The sequence below is a fragment of the Netta rufina genome (genome assembly GCF_964035555.1).
Source record: "Netta rufina genome assembly, chromosome: 15".
In the NCBI taxonomy this organism is placed as follows: Eukaryota; Metazoa; Chordata; class Aves; order Anseriformes; family Anatidae; genus Netta; species Netta rufina.
In genome coordinates, this window is record NC_140138.1 from 2,551,881 (window position 1) to 2,573,847 (window position 21,967).

General features: G+C 45.5%; 1 protein-coding gene across 1 annotated transcript in view; it reads left to right on the top strand.

Annotated features, from left to right (window-relative positions):
* The first annotated feature begins 358 nt into the window (after positions 1–358).
* USP7 (ubiquitin specific peptidase 7) overlaps positions 359–21,967 on the top strand; it is a 71,582-nt gene continuing 49,973 nt past the window's right edge. Inside the window, exon 1 of the mRNA XM_084296201.1 lies at positions 359–769. Within this exon, the coding sequence (XP_084152327.1) occupies positions 685–769 (85 nt within the window). The 5' untranslated portion in view covers positions 359–684. The remainder of the gene's footprint in view (positions 770–21,967) is intronic.

Genomic DNA, 21,967 nt, shown 5'->3' on the forward strand with positions numbered 1-21,967 from the left:
GCTGCCTCCCCCTCCCCGGCTCGCTGGGCCGCCTGCCCCTCATGCGGATGTGACATTTCACGGCGCTTACCGCAGCCGCCATTTTGAGGCGCAGAGCGCTGGCGGCGGCCGAGCGGCACCAGCGCGCCGGGCCACGGGCGACGGGGGCGGCCCGCGGGCCGGGAGCAGCGAGCCGGGCGGCGGTGCCGGGGCGCTGGGGGGGCCGGGAGGGCAGAGGAGGGGCCCCGCGGCGCCTCCCCGACTTCGCAGCGCCGGGGACACCTCGCCGGGGGAGGGGGAAGCGGCGGGCGCAGCCGCCGGGCCCTGACTCCTGATCTCCCGGCTCCCCCCCCCCCCTCCCCTCCCCCCCTCCCTCGTCCCGGTCCCCTCCCCTCCCCGCCGGCCCCCGGGGAAGCCGCCACCCCCGGCCGGTCCCTCCTCCCCACCCCTTTCCCCCGACCGGGTGCCGCCGCCGAGATTGGGCGAATAGCGAGCAAATACGTGCGCGTCTCGCTGCCTCCCCCGGCTGCCCGCTCCCTGCCCGCCGGAGCCCAGCCGCAGCCCCCCGAGGCGGGTGCCCAGTCCCGGCCGCTGCCCGGGCCCCGCCGCTCCTCCGCCCCTGCCCCTCCCGACGCAGGCCCGCAGCCCCCCGCGGGAAAGGCCCAGGCCGCCGCCGCCGAGCCCCAGCCCCGAGCGCAGCCCGACATGAACCACCATCAGCAGCAGCAGCAGCAGCACCAGAAGCCCGGGGAGCAGCAGCTGAGCGAGCCCGAGGACATGGAGATGGAAGGTGAGGCTGGGCCCCGGGCCCTCAACTCCGCGCCGAGTTCCCCCCCGCTCTCCCCCAGCCTCGCCGCGGGCTCCCGGGGCTCCCCCGCAGCCCGGCTCCCCCCCGGGAGCTCCCCTCCTCGGCCCCCGGCGCCCGGCCTCGGTGCACGGGCGCCCGGCCCTTTCTCTCCTCTGCAAACATGGGCGGCCGGGGCCGGGAGAGCTCGGGCGGGCGAGTCGGCGGCGGGAGGCGCCGAGCGAGGAAAGTTGAGGCTGGGAGCAGCGTGCGAGGGGCAGGGGGAGCGGGGGATTGGGGGGGGGCTCGCCGCAAGAAAGCGAACCGCCGGGGGGAGCGGCCGGGCAGCAGGGGCTCGGCTCCCCGGGGCTCCGGGCTCGGCGGGGCCCCGGGAGCCTCCCGCATGGGCCGGGGGCGCTGCGGGTGCCCGGATCCCTGCGGCTCGGCACGGGGACGGGGGGGGGGGAGTCGCGCTCCCGCGGGAGGCGACGCCGATGCCCGGCGGGAGGCTGGGGGGGGGGGGGGGGGGGGGCGGCCCGGGGCCTGCTTTGCAGCGGGGCGGGGGGAGCCGGAGGGGGCTCCGCGTTGGCCGGGGATGAATGGGGGGGGCCGGGGCCTCCCCGCCGCCCCCCTCGGGGCGGGCTCGAGCAGCGCCGGGCCGGGGCCGGGGCCGGGGCCGGTGCGGGGCCGCTCATTGTATGCGCGCAGCCACGCTGCTCGCCATTTTTAATTAACCCTCCTCCCGGGGTTATTTACAGCAAACGCGCCCGGCCGGGCCTAGCGCGGGGTCGGCGGGGGCTGAGCGCTGCCCATGTGTAGCGCCCGCGAGCCGCCGGCCCTCATCCTGCACCGTCATGCAGCTGCGCCGCGCTCGGGAAGGAGGCACTGCGTGTGCGGGCTGCTCCCGAGCGGTCCCCTCGGCCTTTCTCGCCTGCTGCCCTTGTTTTTTTTTGTTTTGTTTTGGTTTTTTGTTCCCCCTCCCCCCTCTTGCAAACTACGAGCTCAGCCCCGTGCAGCTCTTTTGGGCAAACAGCACGTCGGGGGTCGCTCCGTCGGGCAGGGCAGGCACGGCGCTGCGTGTGCCCATGGGGTTTGGCTTGGAGGTCAAAATATTGCCTAAATCTTGTTTAGGGTGGCTGGCCGTGAATGCACACGTCTTGTTATAAGTATTTGGATTAGCAGTAAGGTAACTCGACACAGGGCATTCCACTTGTGAACCACGGAAATTGACGTAGCAGATGTATATTTCTACTAAATAACAGGCCTGGAAATTACAAGTAGCAAAGGTGTTTTAGTAGGAGTTTGTCACAGTAACTGTGTGGCTCCCTTTCAAGATTAAAAGGTCATTACAGGAAGCCTTGCTTTTTTGAATGTAAATCTCTATTTCCTAAAATTATAGCTAAAACCTATTTGCTATTGAACTGATTTTTTTTTTTTTGAAAAATCTCCAAATTGGCAATTATGTACTCAGTGACCAATACAAAAGATTTAAAAAATGCTTCATATTTGTTTGTGTGCATGCATGCGCACACATTAACGTTTTGTGGGATATATTTTCCGGCAAACTTTGATAGCCTTTAGCAATCTGCTTTCTCAAAATCCTTTTCAAGTTCATAATGCTATTGACTACCTGATGTTTTTATTTTGATTTTTTTATGGGTTTGGTGTTCTACCATGCTGGGCATGCTGTGAAATGCTGAACACCTTCATTCAGTTAAAGGTGCCATGCACCTCTAAGGATTGCATCCCCTGTGTCAGTGGGGAAACAGAAGCCCAAAATGCACGTGGAAGTCCCTCTGATGGTTGTGCAGACCTTATGCTCCTTTGGAGGGGCAAGGAAGCTGTCTGTGTACATCAGCACAGCATCCCTAGGAATGCAGCGTTGCCTCAGAAGTCTATTTGCAATCTATTAGGCTGTGCTCAGCTGATTCAGGATGATACTATGAGCTCGCTAATTTGTGAGAGTTTACTGACCTGTCTGTGTGCAAAACAAAAATTGTTCAACCTTTGGAGGCTCTTTTTAAATGCTTTTTTCCACCCCTTGAAATGTGAAGCTTACCAAATTGCTGAGATCAGGTTATTGCTAACTTTAATAAAAGTAGATGTCCTGGGTATACATTCTATTTTGTGTAAAACATTGTTCGTCATCTTATGTATGGGTGGTCACGCTTCCACAGGAGAGATGTTTTCAAGCAGTGAGGAAAATATTTAATAGTATGTATTTAGCTTAATTTTAACGTGCATGAAACAGTGTCAGATGCCATTCTTCACTGAGTGATCACACTAGATTTAGGAGGTATGTGAAGAATGCACAGTGGAAAATTGCACTTCTTGGCTTCAAGCTATGTGAAGGCATGCTTGTTCTCTGTACACCTATACTAGATGAACAGTTCTTAATGAATAAAATAACTATCAAGCAGTAATAAAAGCATGGAATTAAATTCTTCAGGATTAAGCGGATATGATATTCTGAGCGTCTGCTCTCTTGTCCAGGGTTTTTCTCCCTTCCCTTTCCCTTGTGAATATTGTACTCTTCATTGATCTTGTGGACACTAAGTGAGAGTAGCGTGCACGGGGCTGTCAGACTTCAGGAGTGAGGGAGACGTACCCTCTAGAAAGGAAAGCTGCTTAATCTCTGCATCATGAACTAAAGAAGCGATGACAGCCTGGATGAGGGGCAGGTATCTACTCCAGACGACCATGTGTGATACAGGCTCACCTTCCTCCAATTTGGCTAGAATAATGTGATGTTGTGAATCACCTCTTTGTATATGTAGTCTTCATGTAGATGTTGTGTTTGAAATCAGCTTTAGCCTTACTAAGGTACAGTGGTAGTGATGCATGGACAGAGAAGCACCAAATCTATGTGAAGTGTAGGAAAACATTTTGTCCCTTCAGCTAAACACGAGAGCTTCCTTAGCTAGAAAACAGCATTTGCTGCTGCTGATTCTCTTCTTGTACCCTTCCCCAACATTTGTGCTAGCGCAACTTCTTGTCACCATAAAGTGATTGGAATTGATTTTTTCTTTTTTTTAATGTAGCTTTGTTCTTTACTTTTTAACTTGGTTCTCCCTGCAGCCTTGTTTAGTGTTATATTAATACGGTGAAGGTTTGGCATCGGGATGGGAAGGAACAAGAAAACTGCCACCTCAAGCAGCCTGTCTTTACCAAATTATGTCAGTAGTAATGGATTTTGCCAGCACCCCTCAGCCACTGCTGCATAAAGCATGTGATTCTGGTTCAGCGGCTGCCTTTGCACTGAGACATCCTGGGAGTGTGCGCGTTAGCCATCAGTGCCCGACTTTGAGATAATTGCCCTCTCAAGATGTTAATTTAGTGAATTATTCCACAGAATATTTTATTTGTTTATATACTAGATAAGTTTAGTGGAAAAAAACAAATACTATTTTTTTCTGTACTGAAGGTAGGCTACCTAGGCTGCTTTATCATGCAAAGAGTTAGGGCTGCTCAGTTGCTGGTGAGCTGCTCTGTGAGGTGTAATCAAACCCAAATCCCCCTGTGTTCTGTATGCCTCCTTGGGAACTTCTTTGCACAAATGTGTCTCGTTGAGCTTCAAAGAACTTGGCTTAATACAAATCTACAGTTACGTATTTCATAAGGTTCTTTCATTGCCTCCATGGAAAGTCTCATTTGCAGCTTAATAACTGGAGGTTTCCCTTGTTTATAGTTTGAATTTGCCTCTTTGTAGTTTCAGCCTCTGCCTGTAGTTGTGTACATATGTATGTTTCACATTAGGGCTGCTTCGTTTCAGATGTAGCAGGCGTAGTGTAGCCTTTGGACACGTGGTGATGGGTAGCTGAGGTTGCAGGCTTGTATTTTCCTTGTGCAGCCCTGCATCCTCCCTGGTGCTGCTGTCCTCTGAGCATTTCCCTACTTAGGCTAGTTTAATGCTGAGATTTGGATTCCAGGTGAAACGATGCAAGCTATTTAGAAAGGAGGAGATGTCTGTGTGTGTGTAAGAAAAATTTAAAATCATGCTTTTTCGCAGCGTCCACGCAATGGCAAGTTTGCGGCCCTTGCTGTTCATCCGTGTTTTGCTGGCTGCTGACAGCATTTACTGGATTTCTGTCCCATTGTAGGAGATTGGACACAAATCCATAACGCTTTTTTTGCCCGTCTTCTGAATACTCTAGTATTTTGTCCTCATTAGTGTTCTCCATCCCTGTCACTTTGGTATCAGCTGCTTACATAATACGGGGCTCAGTCCTTTTCTTGCCTGCCCTGGTGTGCCTTGCTCCTGATGGCCCGTATCCCTCTTCCCTGAGCTCCTCCACTGTCCTCGGCACTGCTTCCAGCCCCGTGCTGAGGAAGGGGGCTGTATGTTCGCAAGGAGAACACGCAGGCCAGGTTCATCATGTGAACACAAGTACCTGCTCGTTTTTCTCTTCTTCCTGCCCCCTCCCCTCTCCAGCCTTCATGTTTTTCCAAGAAATGGATGATGCTCAAGTGAGGGGTGATAAAAGCGCTGATGCAGCAGACAACAAGCAAAATTAAGTTAATTCCGAGGTTATGGCTAGAGTGAAGAACCAGGCCTGGTCTCTTATGCCCTGTAATGATAATGAGTAGTGCCTCTGGAAACGGCGAGCCTGGCCTTGGGAAGTGGCGTGCATTGCATCCCTCCTGGAGAGCTGCTCTGTGCCAGCTGTGAGGAGATGGCACGGAGGGGACTTCAGAAGAATGCCGACTATCTCTGGTTCTCTTCTGTGCTTTCTTTGTCAAATAAGTGCTTAAAAAGCTCTCAGATTTAGTAAACTTTCTGTGAAGGAGAAGTGAACTAAATCTAGTAATGGTAAATGCATGTAAAATGCAGAAGGAAACAGGTAGCGCTCTTCAGGATGCAGCACGTCCCAGTACGTATCAGAGCTCCTTGCTCTATCCCAACTGTTGCTTGCTGCTGGTTGAATTCAGAACAGACGCAAAATCTGCTGCCTATCGGACTCGATCGCTGTATTTAGTGATGGAGCAAGTTGTGTGTAAAAGCAGCATAGCCCCGAACTCTAAAACCGCAGATGGAGATGGTTGATTGAGACTAACTGAATGGGTTTCAGAGCTGCAGAATAATTTATCACAAAAAATCTGCGCAGTGCATCCAGCCTGTGGCAGTTAAACCAGTTCAGCCAGTACATCTTGCATGACATCATTCAATATTTGGGCTAAGGGTGAAAATGAACTGGTTTAGAGCTTGTGAAGCACCCACTTTTTTCTTAAGTGATTATACATTTAAAACAGGGCATTGTTTGCTTTAGTTTGTGCTTTGAGATGTCTCAGATGAGTTGTTTTAGCTTAACTTTGTATCTCGTGGCTGTAAAATGTTGATTGTGAAGGAGGAAAGTACTGGGTAGCTTGCAATAAAAGGTATGAGTAAACTGCAGCGTCTTTTTTTTTTTTTCTTTTCAAACACAGATTTATGCATATTAGTATATATAGAAAATCTGTTAGGTGCTAGTTTGATGTAACCAGCAGATTAACATTTAATATAAAATGCCTTGGTGTGTAGATTGGGGGCTGTAGGCTGGTTATGTTATTTATCAAGTTATTAAATACTCAGGGTAGTTCTTTAAAAACTTCCTTTATTAGTACTTCAGATACTTAGTGCATTTTGCTCAGATAGTTTTAGTATTGTATCCTGATACACTAGCAAAAAGCTGTATGTGCAGAGTAAAAGTGCACCCAATCAGTGGCAACAGCTGTAGCATAATGTATCTGTGCACAGTGTTGCAGGTTTGAACTTAACACTTGCATTTCAATATTTCTGCTTACCCCTTTTTTCACCTATGCTTACTGATTGTAGTAAAACAAGCTCTGTGGGTTTAGAAATGCTGAGAGATCAGAATAGGTTTTGAATGAATTGCCAGCAAAATGAGGAATGGTCAGCTTGGAAATCCCGTGTGGTTCTGCTTTATATTGCGTACTTTCACTAGGTGGTTGAGCTTTTGTTGACCAGAAACAATTCAGATGGAAATAAGTGGATAGACTTGGAGAACAGCTAAACTGTACTGAATATTTGCAGCTTGGGGAAGGCCATTTCACTCTTCCGCATCTCTCACTATGATGCCTAGGTGCTCTTTGGAGTACTTTTCAGAGTACAAAAGCACACCTGAAGACTGGTTTGTGCTGGACTTAATGTGCATCCAGAATAACACAGCTTGATTGTTCAGTGTAACAGCATGCGTGTATTTGTCAAGCAAAATCACTTAAAATAGCATAGAATAAAAAGATGGTAAATTTTGGTAAAACTAAAATCCTGTGATGTAAGCAGCATAGCATGTCTCAGTTTGGTTTTAATTGGTGTTTGGCATTAGTGCAATAAGTCATTCCTGACCCGTTTAATTGTGAAGATTTAAGCAAAGCCATGACAGTTTGTTGCACCAAGCATCTCAGGAGGCTGGGACACCCAGCACTGGCAAGTCCAGCTCTCCTTGCCTGCTGCCACAAAGCGAGCTCCAGAGCGCTGCCCTGCAGAGATGTGCCCGGAGCATCCCTTGGACCTGGGCAGGGAAGGCACCAGCGTCTCAGCTTGCTCCTGTGTGGACGCTGGTGTGCGAGGTGGCCTTCCAGGTGGCCTGAACACCTGGGGTCCCACAATGAAACCAGCACCTTGACAGCTCCAAAGCGTATTGCAAGCCAGTGGACGACAGTGTGAATAATGAGCTGAAATGTCCTGTGAGAGGAAAGCTCCGAGCAGGTCTATAGCAGGGCCACAGTAGTTTGTGGCCTGGGAGATAGGATTCATATTATTTTTTAAATGCAGTCAGCTTTTATATGTAACTCCCTAAAAGAGGTGGAAAACAGAACTTCTATGTTTTGTATGCTAAGGGGTTGATTGCATTCCTATAATACTTGATTTAAATGTAAAGTCTGTGAAAAATCTTAATGCTATTTTTCCTAATTTCCCTTTTCCTTCTGTAAATCTGAAAGGATGTGTAGGAGTATCATTGATAATAGTGTTTGCCATAGCTCTAAGCTTGATTGTCTAGTGATTTCGCAAGGTGCAACTGAAATAGTGTTCTTGAAAAATACATCTCTAGCTGTGCATGTGCGTTTTTATCCAGATCTAAAGAAAACTTTTCTTTAAGGCTCTAACTGCAACGTTATACGAGTATAACAATTGGATGGACTTCTTTTGAGCTCTGTTTAAAAAAAAAAAAAAAAAGAAAAAAGGAATAGTTGTGTTTCCCCAGTAGAGATTTTGCTTCCTGTATTTTTCAGAGGTCTGTTTTCTAACATCACTGGCATTGGCCAGCAGAACTTGGATGGAGGTTTGGATAAAAGCAGGAGTGTGTGAAAGTCTGTTCAAACTTAGTGGCAGTTCTAAATTCCAAATCCATCTCTGTGAGTTAATATTCTTCCTGTTAAATAGATCAGGGTTCAGTAGTGGGTATTTCTTTGTTAAAATGGCCAATTCTTCAGTTAAAAAGGCACAGAATTTACATGTATAGTAAGTGCATTGGTAAAACACTTAATATGCAGAGACATTATTTAAGAAATGATGGAAATTTAGGGAATTATATTTTTAAGAGTCTCTGTGTAAGATCAATGCATTTTTCTTTGCCTTGATAGGAAGATATTGGTGTGAATCTTGCGCTGAGGCTGCAGGCAGGATCTCACCTCTAGGCCATGCGATGATCCTTCTGCACTCCTGAGCATCTCCCACATGGCTGCTGTGGCCATGGGGGGGATTGGTGCTGTGTCTGGGCTGCTCTGCTCCAGGCAGGGTGCTTTCAGCTTGTGTTCTGCACCTCTCCGCTGCGCTGGATGTGGGGGTAACACATGGGGTAACACGTGGCTGTGGCTTGTGCCGGTACGAACGGTCTGGTGTGCAGGTCAGGTCGCAGGAGCAGGAAGGCTGTGGCTGCCCTGCTGCTGGTACCTGGATTTGCAAGCATCACGGGATGCACGTTGCTGTTTTGTTCAGCAGCTGCGATGCTGACCATCACTGATCCCGTTCCTGTTGGGGTGCCGCAGCCCCTGCAACTGGATGGGTATTTGTGTGGAAGTGCATTAAGGACTCTGCAGTATTTCAGCAGTGACCTGTTGTGTTTCTTTGTATCACTGCTCTCTGATTCTTGGAAAAGAATGAAGAGGTTACTGGTCAGGTGATGGTAAGTTGCCCCCCCAACCCTTTTTTTTCTTGCCTAGAAATACATTTTGTTTTGGGCAGTCAAGGCACAGTTGGCAGTCCTGGTAGGCAAGGTGGTTTCTGCATCTTCTGTGTGTCTTTTTTTAAAGAACAGAAGCATTACATTTGGATGTAGAGAAAAAGTTGCATTCTTCCTTCATGCCTGTAAGCCCAGGCTGTTCTGCTGCAGCCAGCTCCTCGTGGTTGCTGTTTAATAGTCATGCAATACATCTCAGTTACGTACTGCCAGGATATTTCTGGTAACTGCAATCAGCTAACAGTTTTTAGACACAAGTTTGCCTTCACAGCATGTCTTAACTATTCTATTTAGATAAATGGCTGTTTTGCTTCTGTTATGGATTTTAGAGATGTCTAGACGCTCAGATGCTGTTATATAGGTTTACAGGCTTCAAATCTGAAGACAACGTGAGATGTAATTTTTCTTAAAGGGAGTTTTGAATTCTGGATCTGCTTAAGCACAGGCTGTGTGAATGCTATTTAATTGTTCATTAAATCAAGCTATGGAGAGCTGCATTTCCTTCTTCTTTGGGAAAGAGCTAACCTATTCTGAAGAGTTGTTCACCTAGTCAAGTGTTACTTAATGACATTGAAGGTCGAAGGTAATTTCTGGAGGAGAATAGATACTATTCACAGTTTGAACACAGAGGTAACTCAAGTGTGTCTGTAAATTATATGAATTAAAGAATGGGTCACAAACCACATGCAAAACCCTCCTTGCTAGTAGCAATTGCAGCAGTGGTGTTTCACAATTCTCTTCTGCTTTCCTTTCCCTCTGCTCATTCTTCCTGTGTGGTTTTCAGCTCCTCTATTTCAGTGTGACTGTTTCAGATGCTACTTGGATTTCAACCCTGCACCTATAATGCGATCCCCTTAAAAACTAGTACAGTGCTGTGCAGTATCTCAGTCATGCCGCAAAGGTGGTAACCATAAGCATGTGCTTTTTTTTTCTTCCTTTAAGGTGTCCTTACAGCTGAGGAATTAAGTAGTAGTTAAATCAAACCAGAATCTGCCAGAAATAGCAACTTAATGATTTTTTTAAACATTGTATTTTAAAATCTCGACCGCAGAATTTGATAACTGCTTGTTTCTTCAAATGTGTCATATCAGTTTCGTACTGATTTTAAGATACTTTATTGTTCTCAGCAGATTTGTCTTGTTCTTCAACTCGTGTACATCAGCTTATGCTTTGGCTTACACCCTCCGCCCTGAAGTGTAGCTTACGAAGTAGGAAAGGGTTGGCATGGGAGGGATGGGATCTGTTTTGGGAAGGGATTATTGGGGTTCCTCTCTGGAGGAAGGAGTGCTCTGTAATTCATCTGCCTAGCAATGCATCTCTGCTGGGGAAGGAGTCTCGTGATCTTGGTAATGGCACAGAAGGAAGGGAAGAACATGTGGGAAGCTGTGCAGCCATGGATCTTGTTTCACCTACTGCTGCCCCTAAGCAGCCCCTGATCATCCTTGTCTTTGCATGCAGACCCACAGCATGTATCTGCAGACCTGCAGTCTCAGCATGAAACCTCAGCTGCTGTGGTCAGTGACCTCTTGCTGGGTTAAGAAGACATTTCAACTAATTCATTAAGACCTTTCGTCAGCCTTCAATATAACAAACTGAGAGGTGCTGACACTAATGCAGTGAGAGACCGTGCCTCCAGTGGTTCTCGTCAGCAAGTGTCTGCTGGTCATCTTACAAAAGCACTCCTGCACTGGAATCATTTGTATAAATGGACCTTGATAACTTGAATTCACGTTGAGTCAACATTTAGATACTTTGTGGCACCTGTGAAGAACAAAACCCATGGGGAATCGCAGTACTGGATTGATTGTAATGAGGAAATTGTCTGAGCGTGAGCCTCAGCGTGCACACATCCCTCTGTGAGTCGAGCTACGCTGGTAGCACTGACTTCAACACAGAGCACACCATCAAGGCCCACTTCTTCAAAAATACCATTATTGGGACCTAATTTTTGCTTAAACAAGTACAGCAGAAGCCTGCTCACAGTTAGCAGATGTGATGTGCATGCTGCCAGACCTCGCTGCGCTCAGCGATGCTGAACATCTCCTGCGTGCAGCTGCCCACTGGACACCAGTGTCTATAAGGATGAGGAGCCTGACCCAGTACTGGGCAAAAGCTGCAGGGAAAGGTTTGGATTTTCATCTGGGTGCTAAACCTGACTTTTTTTTAAGATTACTATTTACATGCTACTGGGGGCCAGGAGAAGAGTTTGTGTACAGTTCATGCTGACCCTCCTGCAGAGAACAGGTATCTTCTGGAGCAGTGTTTCACCTCTACACCTCTCTTTTGCCTCCTCACTTGCACTGTCACAACTGTATGGGGGAGTACGTGGTAAATAAGATGAATGAAGAGAATGAAATTTAAAGTAACTTCCTTATTCTGGGTTTATTTTTAACCTAGCTCAGTTCACTGGCCTAGCTTATTGTTTGGCCTAACAAACAAGTGGGCCAGCTTGATTGAGGCGGCAGGAGAGAGACAGAGAGAGAACTCCTAAGCTGTTGATAACTGCTATAACTTCTTTAACTTTCCCAAGAACCTTTGTTTGACACTGGGACCTTTCTCCCCCAGTAAATGCATTAGGAGACAGGGCTGTAGCAAGGTGACAAGGATGAGTAGTAAATCAAAACTTAGTTCTTACTACTGACACCTGGTTTTACCATTATAAAAATTGAATGTTGTTCAGATGCGAACCACGTCTGGGGATGAAATTGTTCCCATTATAGGTCTGCTTCTGAATATCTTTTTTTTTTTTTTTTTTTTTTTTTTTTTTTTCACAAGGGCATTCCTTGGAGCTAAAAATACTCCTGAATTCTCCAACTTGAACATACATCTGAAGGATCTTCAGCTTTCTCACCTATACTAAATGGGTTACTATTTTTAGATTAAAGTACGTATTAAGATCTCCAGCAATCACAGTGTAATATTTGGGAAGGAGGGAAACCTCCTGCCCAAGCCAGCTCTTCTTCTAATACAGTGATTAAAAAATTTCAAGGTCATATTCAGACCTGGCATTAGTGCTTACTGTGGCTTTTCCATGAGCCTAGCTCTCTGGCCAGTTTAATTGTCCTCACCTAAACAAGACCTGCCAGTTTCCAAAATGTGGTTGGATCTTACAAGTTTGTAGCAGGCTGTTTAGGAGAGTTCAGAGTTAAACATTTCTCAGAAATAAACAGGTTATAGGAGGAGATGCATGTAATTTTGGTCATTTTAAAGTTAAAGTATCTTTTGCTGTTTGCACCTTATTTACAGGTTAGATTTGGGAATACAAAACTATCTTAATGCTAGACTGGGTATAGTTAGTGTAGCTTGAGTAAAATATTGGCAGAGGTAAACGAGGCTAATGTTCATTTTTGATCTCTTGTCTTAATATACCTTGAAATGCACATTAAGCACCTCAGCTGCATGCTTTATTAAATCAAAGGATGGGCAGACAGTAAAAATATTTGAGATTTTGGCAGTATACAACTCTGTCAATAAAGAGATGTTTGTGTGTTCTGATCTAAGACATTTTTTTGAAGCTATTGGAATTGTAGAGCAATTAATGGGCCATTTCTGCCCTAAATATCAGAGTGCTGTATACCATGAGAAGCTAGTTAACTTCTGAGTGTTAAACCCATTCTTGGTGGTGTTTCACTTTTGTGTTTCACTTTTGTTTTCTACATCATGCTCAGACATTTGGTGGGGGGCTAATTTGGTAATGTGGCTCTCCAGCTGGGGGTGCCTCGCTTGCCCATAGCTGCCTGGTGTGCAACACCAGTTAACCTGCCCATCACCCTGCCTCTGGCAGCACTCTTTCCTTAGGAGCAGTCTCTAAGCTGGGTGAATTGTTCTGGGGATGGCAGAAGCCTACTTTAAGCCACTGTTTCCTAGATGAGGGTGCCTTGGGAGAACAAGCTCTGAAAATAGGTCACTACTTTGAAAATAATAATTTTGGCCTACATCCTGGTTGAGTTCAGAAGAGTGCCTGGTGAAGTGGGCAGCCTGGGATCTCCTGCTTTTATTTTATGGGCAGAGTCCCTCGGTTTTGGTGGCAGCCCTGTCTAGGTGCTCTTCAGACCCAAACAGAGAAGAGGCTAGAGGGGTATCAGTTCCTTCTCCCCTGCTGCCACTCAGATAGTGCCTTGATCCCCTGCCAGGCTAGGAGTGGCATCTGTGCTCAGACGGATAACGCCGAATTTCTAGCGCTATAGAAACCCAACTCGTCAAGTTAACATATTTAAAGGACTCCTGATTATATTGGCTTAGGCATTCGTTTTCTGGGAGCTGGAACACTTTCCTTGCCCTACCACATTTCTCTGCCATTTATTGGGATCTGTAACTGTAGGTCATGTGTTGGGGGGTGAGGGTATGCAGCTGCCTGCTGGTCTGCTCAGGAGTGTTCAGATTGTGTCTCTTCTATTCACCAGCAGCACAAGTTGTTTTAAAGTAACATTTTAATGGTAGTTCAGTACCTGGACACACCTGAATAATTTAAGTTTTTGGCCTAGCCAGGTTGTTTAACTGTCTTGTGAGATTTAAGAGAAAATAAAATGCTATAGTTCCACTTGTTGCAGTAGCGAGAGATGCATCTCCCATTCCCCAGGGCCCTGCCGGTTATCTTGGATACATTTTTTTCAAGCAGTGATCAAATATGAGGATTGGAGTTAGGCTGCTACAGCTATACTGAAATGTAGATTACTACTGAAGAAGTTTAAAGTACCAGTGTAGCCAGCAACAGCTCTTCCGGGGATGTGTGCGTGCCTTGATTTCTACCAATCCTCTCCTCCTTTCTACTCAAAGCTCAAAAACACAATCTGGTCTCAAAAATACTTAAATGACCTAGAACTAACGTGCTTTTTGTCTACTGCTTTCCTCCCCCTGACTCCATTTTCACCCTACGATAAGGAATCACAAGGATTAGGAACCACATAAGTGGATGCATGAGAGTTGGGTGTTGAGAAGCTCTGGCTGGCTCCTGGGCTGCTGCCAGGGAGCTCTGCTGGAGACCTGACAAACCAAGTGCACCAGCACAGGAACTGAAGGGTAGCGGTCTCGGCTTTCGTCCTGGATAAAGGATTCATGTAAAGGACCATTGCAAGAATAATAGTAGTAATAGTAAAATAATACTAAAGAAAAAAATCTTGCTGTTTCTGGTTTTACTCCCTGCTTGCAGAACAGACTGAAAAAGCTACCTCTTATCTGCTCCAATCTTTGACTTACTTGCATCTTTATTAAAATTGGTAACATAAATCAAATGAAAACTTTGCGTGCCCAGCAGTGCTCAAAATGGTATTCCTTAAAAACAAACAAAAGTACATTCAATAAACTAAATAGAAAAATGACATATAAAGCCGTCCCTAGAGCAGGGCTTGCATCGTGCAATTAATCCAGCACATGCAATGCTACCATGGAACTGGAGGTTGTCACTTAATACAGGTTCTTAACTTCCCACATAGAAGGATCCCATAATTTTGCCAGAGTGCTTTGGACACCAGTGTCATGAATTTTAGTTTGCATGTGTGCAAATGGATGGGCTGGGCTGGAAGGGGAAGTGTTTGGTGGGTGGATCTGGGACAGCCTTTCTGGTTCCCCTGCAGCTGGGCTCCCATGTTCAAGTGGATGCTCCCTGGGGAACCAAAGCTCAGGGGGAGTTAGGAATCGGTAGATCAGGGAAGGAAGGTTGTGGTGACTTGAAGTGCAGTTGGACTTCAGGAATGCTGGATTGGACTGAGTGCTAGGAAGTAAGTACTGCTGCAGTTCCAGCGTTTCTGTGTGCCTGTGGAACTCAGGAGGAGTTTGTTGCTACTGATATTTGCAGAAGAGGGAAGAATGAAAATAAAGAACTTTAAAAAAAAATAATAAAAAAAAAATTGGCTGTGAACACTGCAGCTATTAGGTAGGGACGATGGTAGGACTGATAATAAAATCTAGAAACAAAGCGTCTGTAAGTGATATTGGAAGGATTCCCTTTGTGTTCTGGGGTCATGCATTCTGTTTCAATACTTACCAAATACTGTAATAGGGCAGAGGGTGGTACTGGCAGCGGTTTGTTTGATGAAGGCACGCTATTTTTGTCCTGGATCATCCAGCGCAGTACTAATGAGCAGGGTATCTGTGTGCAGCATGGTCCTTGCGGTGGATGACTTCTCTTCTGCCATACAACAGTGTATGGGATAAATCCCAGGGCCTTGCTAGAGAGGCAAGTTCCTAGAGCACAGTAGACAGCCTAATAAAGTCCAGGAGATGTCTAGCATCCCACAGGTTATCATTTGGATGTTTAGAGCTGTCTCTTGTTTACCAAGACAATCCAAGCCCAAGTGAGACAGACATCTGCTCACTCATCCTTTGTCTCTCTCTTCTTGTTTTGGGGGGTTTCTTTGATCTTAAAATGTGCTGAAAATGCATCAGGAATAAAGCATCCACAGGGGTATTAAAATACATAAACTTAGCCATATGAGCTAATCAAATGGCATGTGTGTTTATTTCTTTATTTTAACATTTTAATGGTCAAAGGATGTAGTAGGAAAAAAACAGGTGTATCTGCTAGGTAAAACTATAGACAGCGTATCATGTCTGTTGGCCTTAGTGAACAAGCTGAAACAGGTAAAGAAAGGCTCTCCTGTTACATGTGCACAGATGAATTTCCTTTTGTGTAGCTTAGCTGTTAAAAGTATGCCAGTGTTGTGTTGCCACACCAGTAAACACAACATATTGCCACTTACAAAAACCCAGGTGCTTATAAGGAGGTGAAATAACTGAATATCATATCAAAGGGTTTGCTTTTGCTGGTTCTTTTGCAGGTCTGAGTGCTCTGCCCCAGAGTGCAGCTTCTCCCCCCAGTAACCTCCAGCAAAAAAAGCATTCTCCTTTCAGCCTCAAGTCTATCTTGTCTTAATTCTTTTTATCTCTTATATCTTCTTATTCTTTACTGCAGAAGCGTGGCATGGCATGTCTTTTCCTTGCAGAAATGGAATAGAGTATCCCATAGAAATGGAAGAGTACTTCACTGTGAATAAAAGTTGCAGCTAAACTATTGCTGCTTCTGCAAATCTACTCTGTAATCCTTCATAAATCCGTATCTTACTCTGACTTTGACCCATAACGTCTGGGTTTTGTTTCCTTTCCTTTTCCCAAACTTGAATGTAATGGCATTCAAATTGGAGCTCTTTGCTTCAATTCTGTTAGTTCATGGTGTTAACAAACAAACAAAAAACTTGTAGATGAGAAACCTTCAAAGGATTTATACTAGCTGTCGATGTTTTTAATGAACTTTATTTCTTAAGGAAGATCCCTTATTTTGTGTCCTGACTGCTTCTGAAAGGAGAAATAAATCTGTATAGATTCTTAATTGAATAATACGTTTTTTTTGTTGTTGTTGTTGTTGTTTTTAAAGTGTCAGGAATTTCATTCTGAACAGTTTGTGGTATACCTCTCTCTCTGCATTTGTTTTTTTGTCCTCTCTTCTGATCAGCTGCCTTGCCCTATCCTACACTCACCATTTCTCTGTTCCTCCAAGGAAAAGTGTTAGGTTTCCAAGTCATGGAAAAGGAGTCTGGGAAGAAGAGAGGAAATGCACTGAGGATCCAGTAATGGGGAGGACTGGAAAAAATAAATCTACTTTTTCATGCTCCAAGGATATACATAAAATACTGACAGCATCTGTGGGATAAAGGTACAGCTAGAAGTGTAAGTGGCCTAGAAAGAAGAGTGCAACCAGTAAGGGTTTCTGTTCCAGCGGTGCGTGAGCAGTAACCTCGTTTGTAATGTCTGATGATGACACAAGCCACAAGCGATATATCATTTGAGAGGAAAATAAAGGGTGGGGAGAAGACTTTTGGGACTTACGGGTTTACTGAGACAAAGGAAGAACCATTCATCATCAATAGAATAAGGGGGTTGAGATACAGCTTAATTTGGTGGTGATGTTTGTACCAGCTTCTTGCCAGAGGCAAAGCAGGAAGGCAGTAATTAATTTTGGAAGTCCTCAAAATTTGCTTCAGATGAGTGGTGCAAGCAATGGAGCAAAAATAGCAGTAGTTAGGAAGATTTGCCAGAAAGAATAGAGTATTGAGATTGGGAGTGTATTTGTGGAATTAGGGTGTTTTGCAGAGCGTAAGAAAGATTTAATTCAGTGGCTGACATGCAGTAGTCAGCTGCTCTAAAACACATTTTCAAGTCTGTTTTGTTGGCTTTGTGCTCTGAGAATGGTTGTCCAGAATGCTATTGAAATACAGTCTGAGGGCTTGGCTCGTGGAGCAACAAATGAAATATGCAATAAATAAGAAAGCAAATACACAACAAATGTGTAAACAGTAAAGTAAAACTCACTCTTCAGAATGCAGTTTTGCTCAGCAGTGTGCTAGTTGTTATCATTGCCCCATGTGAGGTGACTGGCTTTTCAAAGGGATAAAATTTGTGTCCAACTTGGTATTCTTTCTCCATTCTTAAAGAAAACTAAACTAAAGCTTTATCAGGAAGGCTCTGAAGTAAAGAGCTAAATGTTCCTCAGCATGTGGCATGGACACTTTGAAATGCTGCCTCCAGTCAGCTGGAGGTACTGGGAGGGCGCTGCAGGTGCAGTGGGGTGGCTCCTGATGGAGGGAAATCCAATGCCTTTCAGGGGAGAAAAGGCTGTGGAGGACATGAAGTGCTCTTAACCTTGGAATGGGTTGGAGAGAGGGTTATGGAGAAATAGTTATTTGGGGTTCTGACACATCGGGGCGTTAATGAGAGAGCTGCAATATGCAAGAGCCCCATCGTATAAAACAAAGTCTGTCCAAAGCATCACCTCCACACCTGTCAGTCACTTGGTTGGACTGCAAGGTGAAATCTAAATTGCTTAGGTGGATGGCCTCATTTCTTGAATGTCTCTCAAATTTCTGTTTCTAAAATAGTTTTTTTTGCACAGTTTGCATAAACCATGTATTTTTGAGGCGTGCAGCTACAAATGATACTGCATGATGTGTACAGTTCAAGAAGCTGTGTCTGTGATAAAGAATCACATTAAAATGGTTGCTGATTTACAGGTGTTGCAGTGTTTATCAGTAGGTATTCTTTTCATTCTTGTTTGTTTTCCAAGATGCTTGATTTTTGGAGACCTGAGTGTAGCTGTTCTCAGCTGGTGCAGATATGGGGGCATCTACAGCAGTATTTCTGCCTCATTGATTTTGGTGCATTTACATTAGGTTTTGGAAGAGAAATCTGGCCTCAAAATGTCTGCAGCATTGTGCCTTCTGTGTACGTGTATTGTTTTCTCTAAAATACAAAGTATACTTCTTTTCTGATTGTGTTTGCTTAACAAATATGAGAAGTTGGCTATGTGGTCCTGTGGCAGCCCTTTGGCACCAGAACAATTGGGTGGATGTTTAACGCTTGAGTAGTCAAACAGGAAAAACTTTTTGGTTACTTCTTAAAAGTTTTCTTATGTTTTCATTCAAAAGGGGAAAAAAAAAAAAAAAGGCTTCAAGTTGCTGACAAAAAAAGCGATAAAATTGTCAGTGGAGTGTTTAAGTGAGAATTAGAAAATTCCTGTCCTGCAGTCTTCTATGAATTCCTCTGTAAATAATGGAAGCCCATGCCAGCGAGTCCTAAAGTTTCTACAGGAAAGGGTTTTGGAGCTGTGGCTTAACTTTCTTTAAACAAAGAGAGGTGTTCTTCATGTAGATAGTATGAAATAATCAACATGGTTTAATACTGATGTTGGTGCCTGCTGGTGTTTGGATGTTTTCAGTATAGTAAATTCCATTTTTAAAGCAGTAAGGAGAAGCTGATGTTCAGACGCTTTCCAGCAATAACCACCTCTTTCTTGGAGCCCAAGTAATTATTTGCCCACAGTAGCGCTGCAGTGGAAAAAAATAGGTTACTGTCAGAATGAAAGGGAAAATCAAGTTTAAATCTTATGTAAAAGTGAATGCTGAGCAAAGCCTAAACTGCGCTGGGACCTGCTGATTCTGTTGTGAAGACCGAGGAAGACTCTGGATTCAGTCCCGTGTTAAGGCTTTTTCAGTGATTGCCAGCATTTGTACTGCAAGGACTGAAAAGGCAGAGCAGCCACTCGGCAGATGATTCATTAAATTAATGCTAGCCAGAAGTGTAATGGCTGTGGTTTCTTGGGAGTGGCCAGACCCCAAAAATCTTTGTGGAAACTGCTGCCCAAATGGGCCCACTTCTGACATGCAGGATGGGTTTTCTACACAGAACTGTAGGGGTTGGAAGGGACCTCACGAGATCATCGGGTCCAACCCCCCTGCCAAAGCAAGTTCCCCAGAGCAGGCTGCCCAGGTAGGCGTCCAGACAGGCCTTGAATATCTCCAGAGAAGGAGACCCAGTAACCTCCCTGGGCAGCCTGTCCCAGTGCTCCGTCACCCTCACCATGAAGAAGTTCTTTCGCATGTTGGTGCAGAACTGCCTGGGCTCCATTTTGTGGCCGTTGCCCCTTGTCCTGTCCCCACAAACAACGGAAAGGAGGTTGGCCAAATCCCTCTGTCTCCCACGCATATGGGATTTATGAACATTAATAAGATTCCCCCTTGGTCGTCTTTTCTTCAGGCTGAACAGAGCCAGGTCTGTCCTTTTCTGCTTGTTGTTGTTGTCCAGCTGAAGTTTTTATCAAATGTGGAAAAGTGCTAACAAGGGAGATCTGGAAACTTAGCTTATTGAATAACAACCTCAAAAACTCATGGGAACAATATCTTTCCGGAATTTGGGGAACTGGTGGAATATAGAAATTCTGTAATCTGCATTTTGGACAAGAAACTGTTTTGTTCTAGCCCATCGTAAAGCATCCCTTCTGAAAAGGGAACGTTTCTTGTTTTGCTCACTCTGCGGTTGTTAGTTTTAGATGACAGCATAATTACTTTTTGTTAATTACAGTGAAAATGAATGGTGAGATTAACCCAAAGCATAGATTTTTGTAGTAGGAATCTCTTAAAATCATCGCTTACGAATATGTTTGCTCGCAACTTGTGTTATTAAACCTAAACATGCTGCAAACTGAATTCCACGAGGAAATAATGCTTTTGGTGGCAGCGCTCCTTGCCTTTCTGAGGAAACCTTACGAGCTCCTCCTTTGGCAGGCGTGGATGTGTGCATGTATGTCAGTTCCCGTAAAGGACTGAAATCATTCAGGGCTTTTGTTGTCGTTAACCCCCACGTGTAACCATGACCCCAGCACTGGCTGCATCTTGAGGGGCTGGATGCCCGCAGGCCCAGCTCAGCGCCCCGTGGCCACAGGTCGAGCGAGGAGGAAACCTTCAGAGGGAATTGGAGGGAGTCATGGGAGGGGAGGCCCCCACGCTGGGTACAGGGCTGGGTGGGGAGCCGGGGCTCAGCCTGCGCCCCAAAGCCCTTCCACATGGGTGCGCCCCAGCAGCCGGGATTGCTTTTCTGGAAGTGGAAGGGAAACAACCCAGGTGCTCCGTTAGTCTGAACACCAAAGTTGTATTCACACTAAGGATTATAGATGGTCTAAAACTGTCTTCTGAGTTAGGAACCTTGGATTTTTTTTCCTACGCTGTTCCTGTTTAGGCTGTTTACAGATTTTTTGGGTCAAAAGCTTCTTATGGAAACCCCACATATCTCCGTGAGATCAGGCATCCTGTATTAAGCAAACATTGTGTGTAACCTGGTGCCTTGTGTCTTGAGGGTTGTCAGCAGCAGATGCCTATGGTGAATGTTAAGACATGGAGCACTCACTTCTCCACTGCCCGCGCCCTGAGGGTTTTCTGAAGCTCCCTAGGCTGCCTCCTGGTGTTTTAACAGCTTTTGATGGAGTCATCTTCCATTCATTTCTTTGCTTTTGGAAGTGAATGGGAATAATATATGCTTTGTATAAGTTCACCGTGGTTCTGCATCTTGAATACTGAGTGCAGCCTGGTTTAACAGCCTTGCTTTTTTGCTTTTTTTCTCCATTTTGAAAAGGTCCAGGAAAAAAAAAAAAGTGCAACAAGGAAAATAAAAATCATCAAACGTATTAAATGGCTGTTGTAGCTGTAACGACTATATAGACTAGGAAGCAGCTGTCTGGCACTACCTTCATGGATAACTGAGGAAAGATACGATAAAAGCCTGGAAGGCACAAGTAGCAGAAGGAGAAGAAGCAGCAGTTTAAGAACTGGAGAATGTCAAATGCAACATCAGAGGGTAGGTTGAAAACAAAAAGAAAGAGTTATTTTGTACGACAGCTAAACGGTGGCACTCTTTGCTGGGATCTTGTAAACTCCGGCGATGTGTGCTGATTTGAAAAGTGAGGGACACCCTCACAGGGAATTTTCAAAAGCAGAGGCACCATCCACAGGCCAGGATGTCCCTGAGCTGTAAGACCTGGGGCCTGGCAGGACACCCCCAGTAGCATCCCTCCCCACCACTACTCCTTGTCCCCACCAGGCCCCCCCCATGCCGCTGGTAGCACTCTGCTTTGTGGACCTCCTGTTTTGAACCCACACCACTGCTTCTGAGACAAAAAGTGCTAGTAAGGTGGCTTGAGCTCCACAGCATCCTCTGTATATTTCATGTGATTCTTGAAAAATTATTTTATTTGCTTGCCTACCGTAATTTAAATTTCATGGAATTTAATGTAATGCCCCTTACTTTGCAAGTGGAAAATAATCATTTTCTTGGGCATCCTTTGTCTCCCTGCCCCAGGTTCTGTCTGGCATGTTTCTTACCCTCATTTAGTCACCTTTTCTGTACGGGGAATGAATATATCTACTCTGTTTTCTCTGCCCTCATTCTGAATTCGTTTTAACTACAAAATAAAAGCTAAGTGTACAAGACAAACCAGCACACACAGCAGCATGTACAGTTCTCCCTTATAAAACAAAGCGTATCTCTTTGCTTCCGTGTAATAGTTCAGATCATTGTAGCATTCAGCATGCTTAATTAGAGCCCGTGGCAGTTGTTTTTTTTACAAGTACCACTTCAAGAACAATGCAGTCAGATACTGTGGATAGCAGGTCCCAAGACCTCCTACCTGTGCATCCAAACTGAGCAGTACGTGCATGATGCTTAAGTGTCCTAGGTCCCCATGCTCTGCGTACCAAGCAGTGTTTAC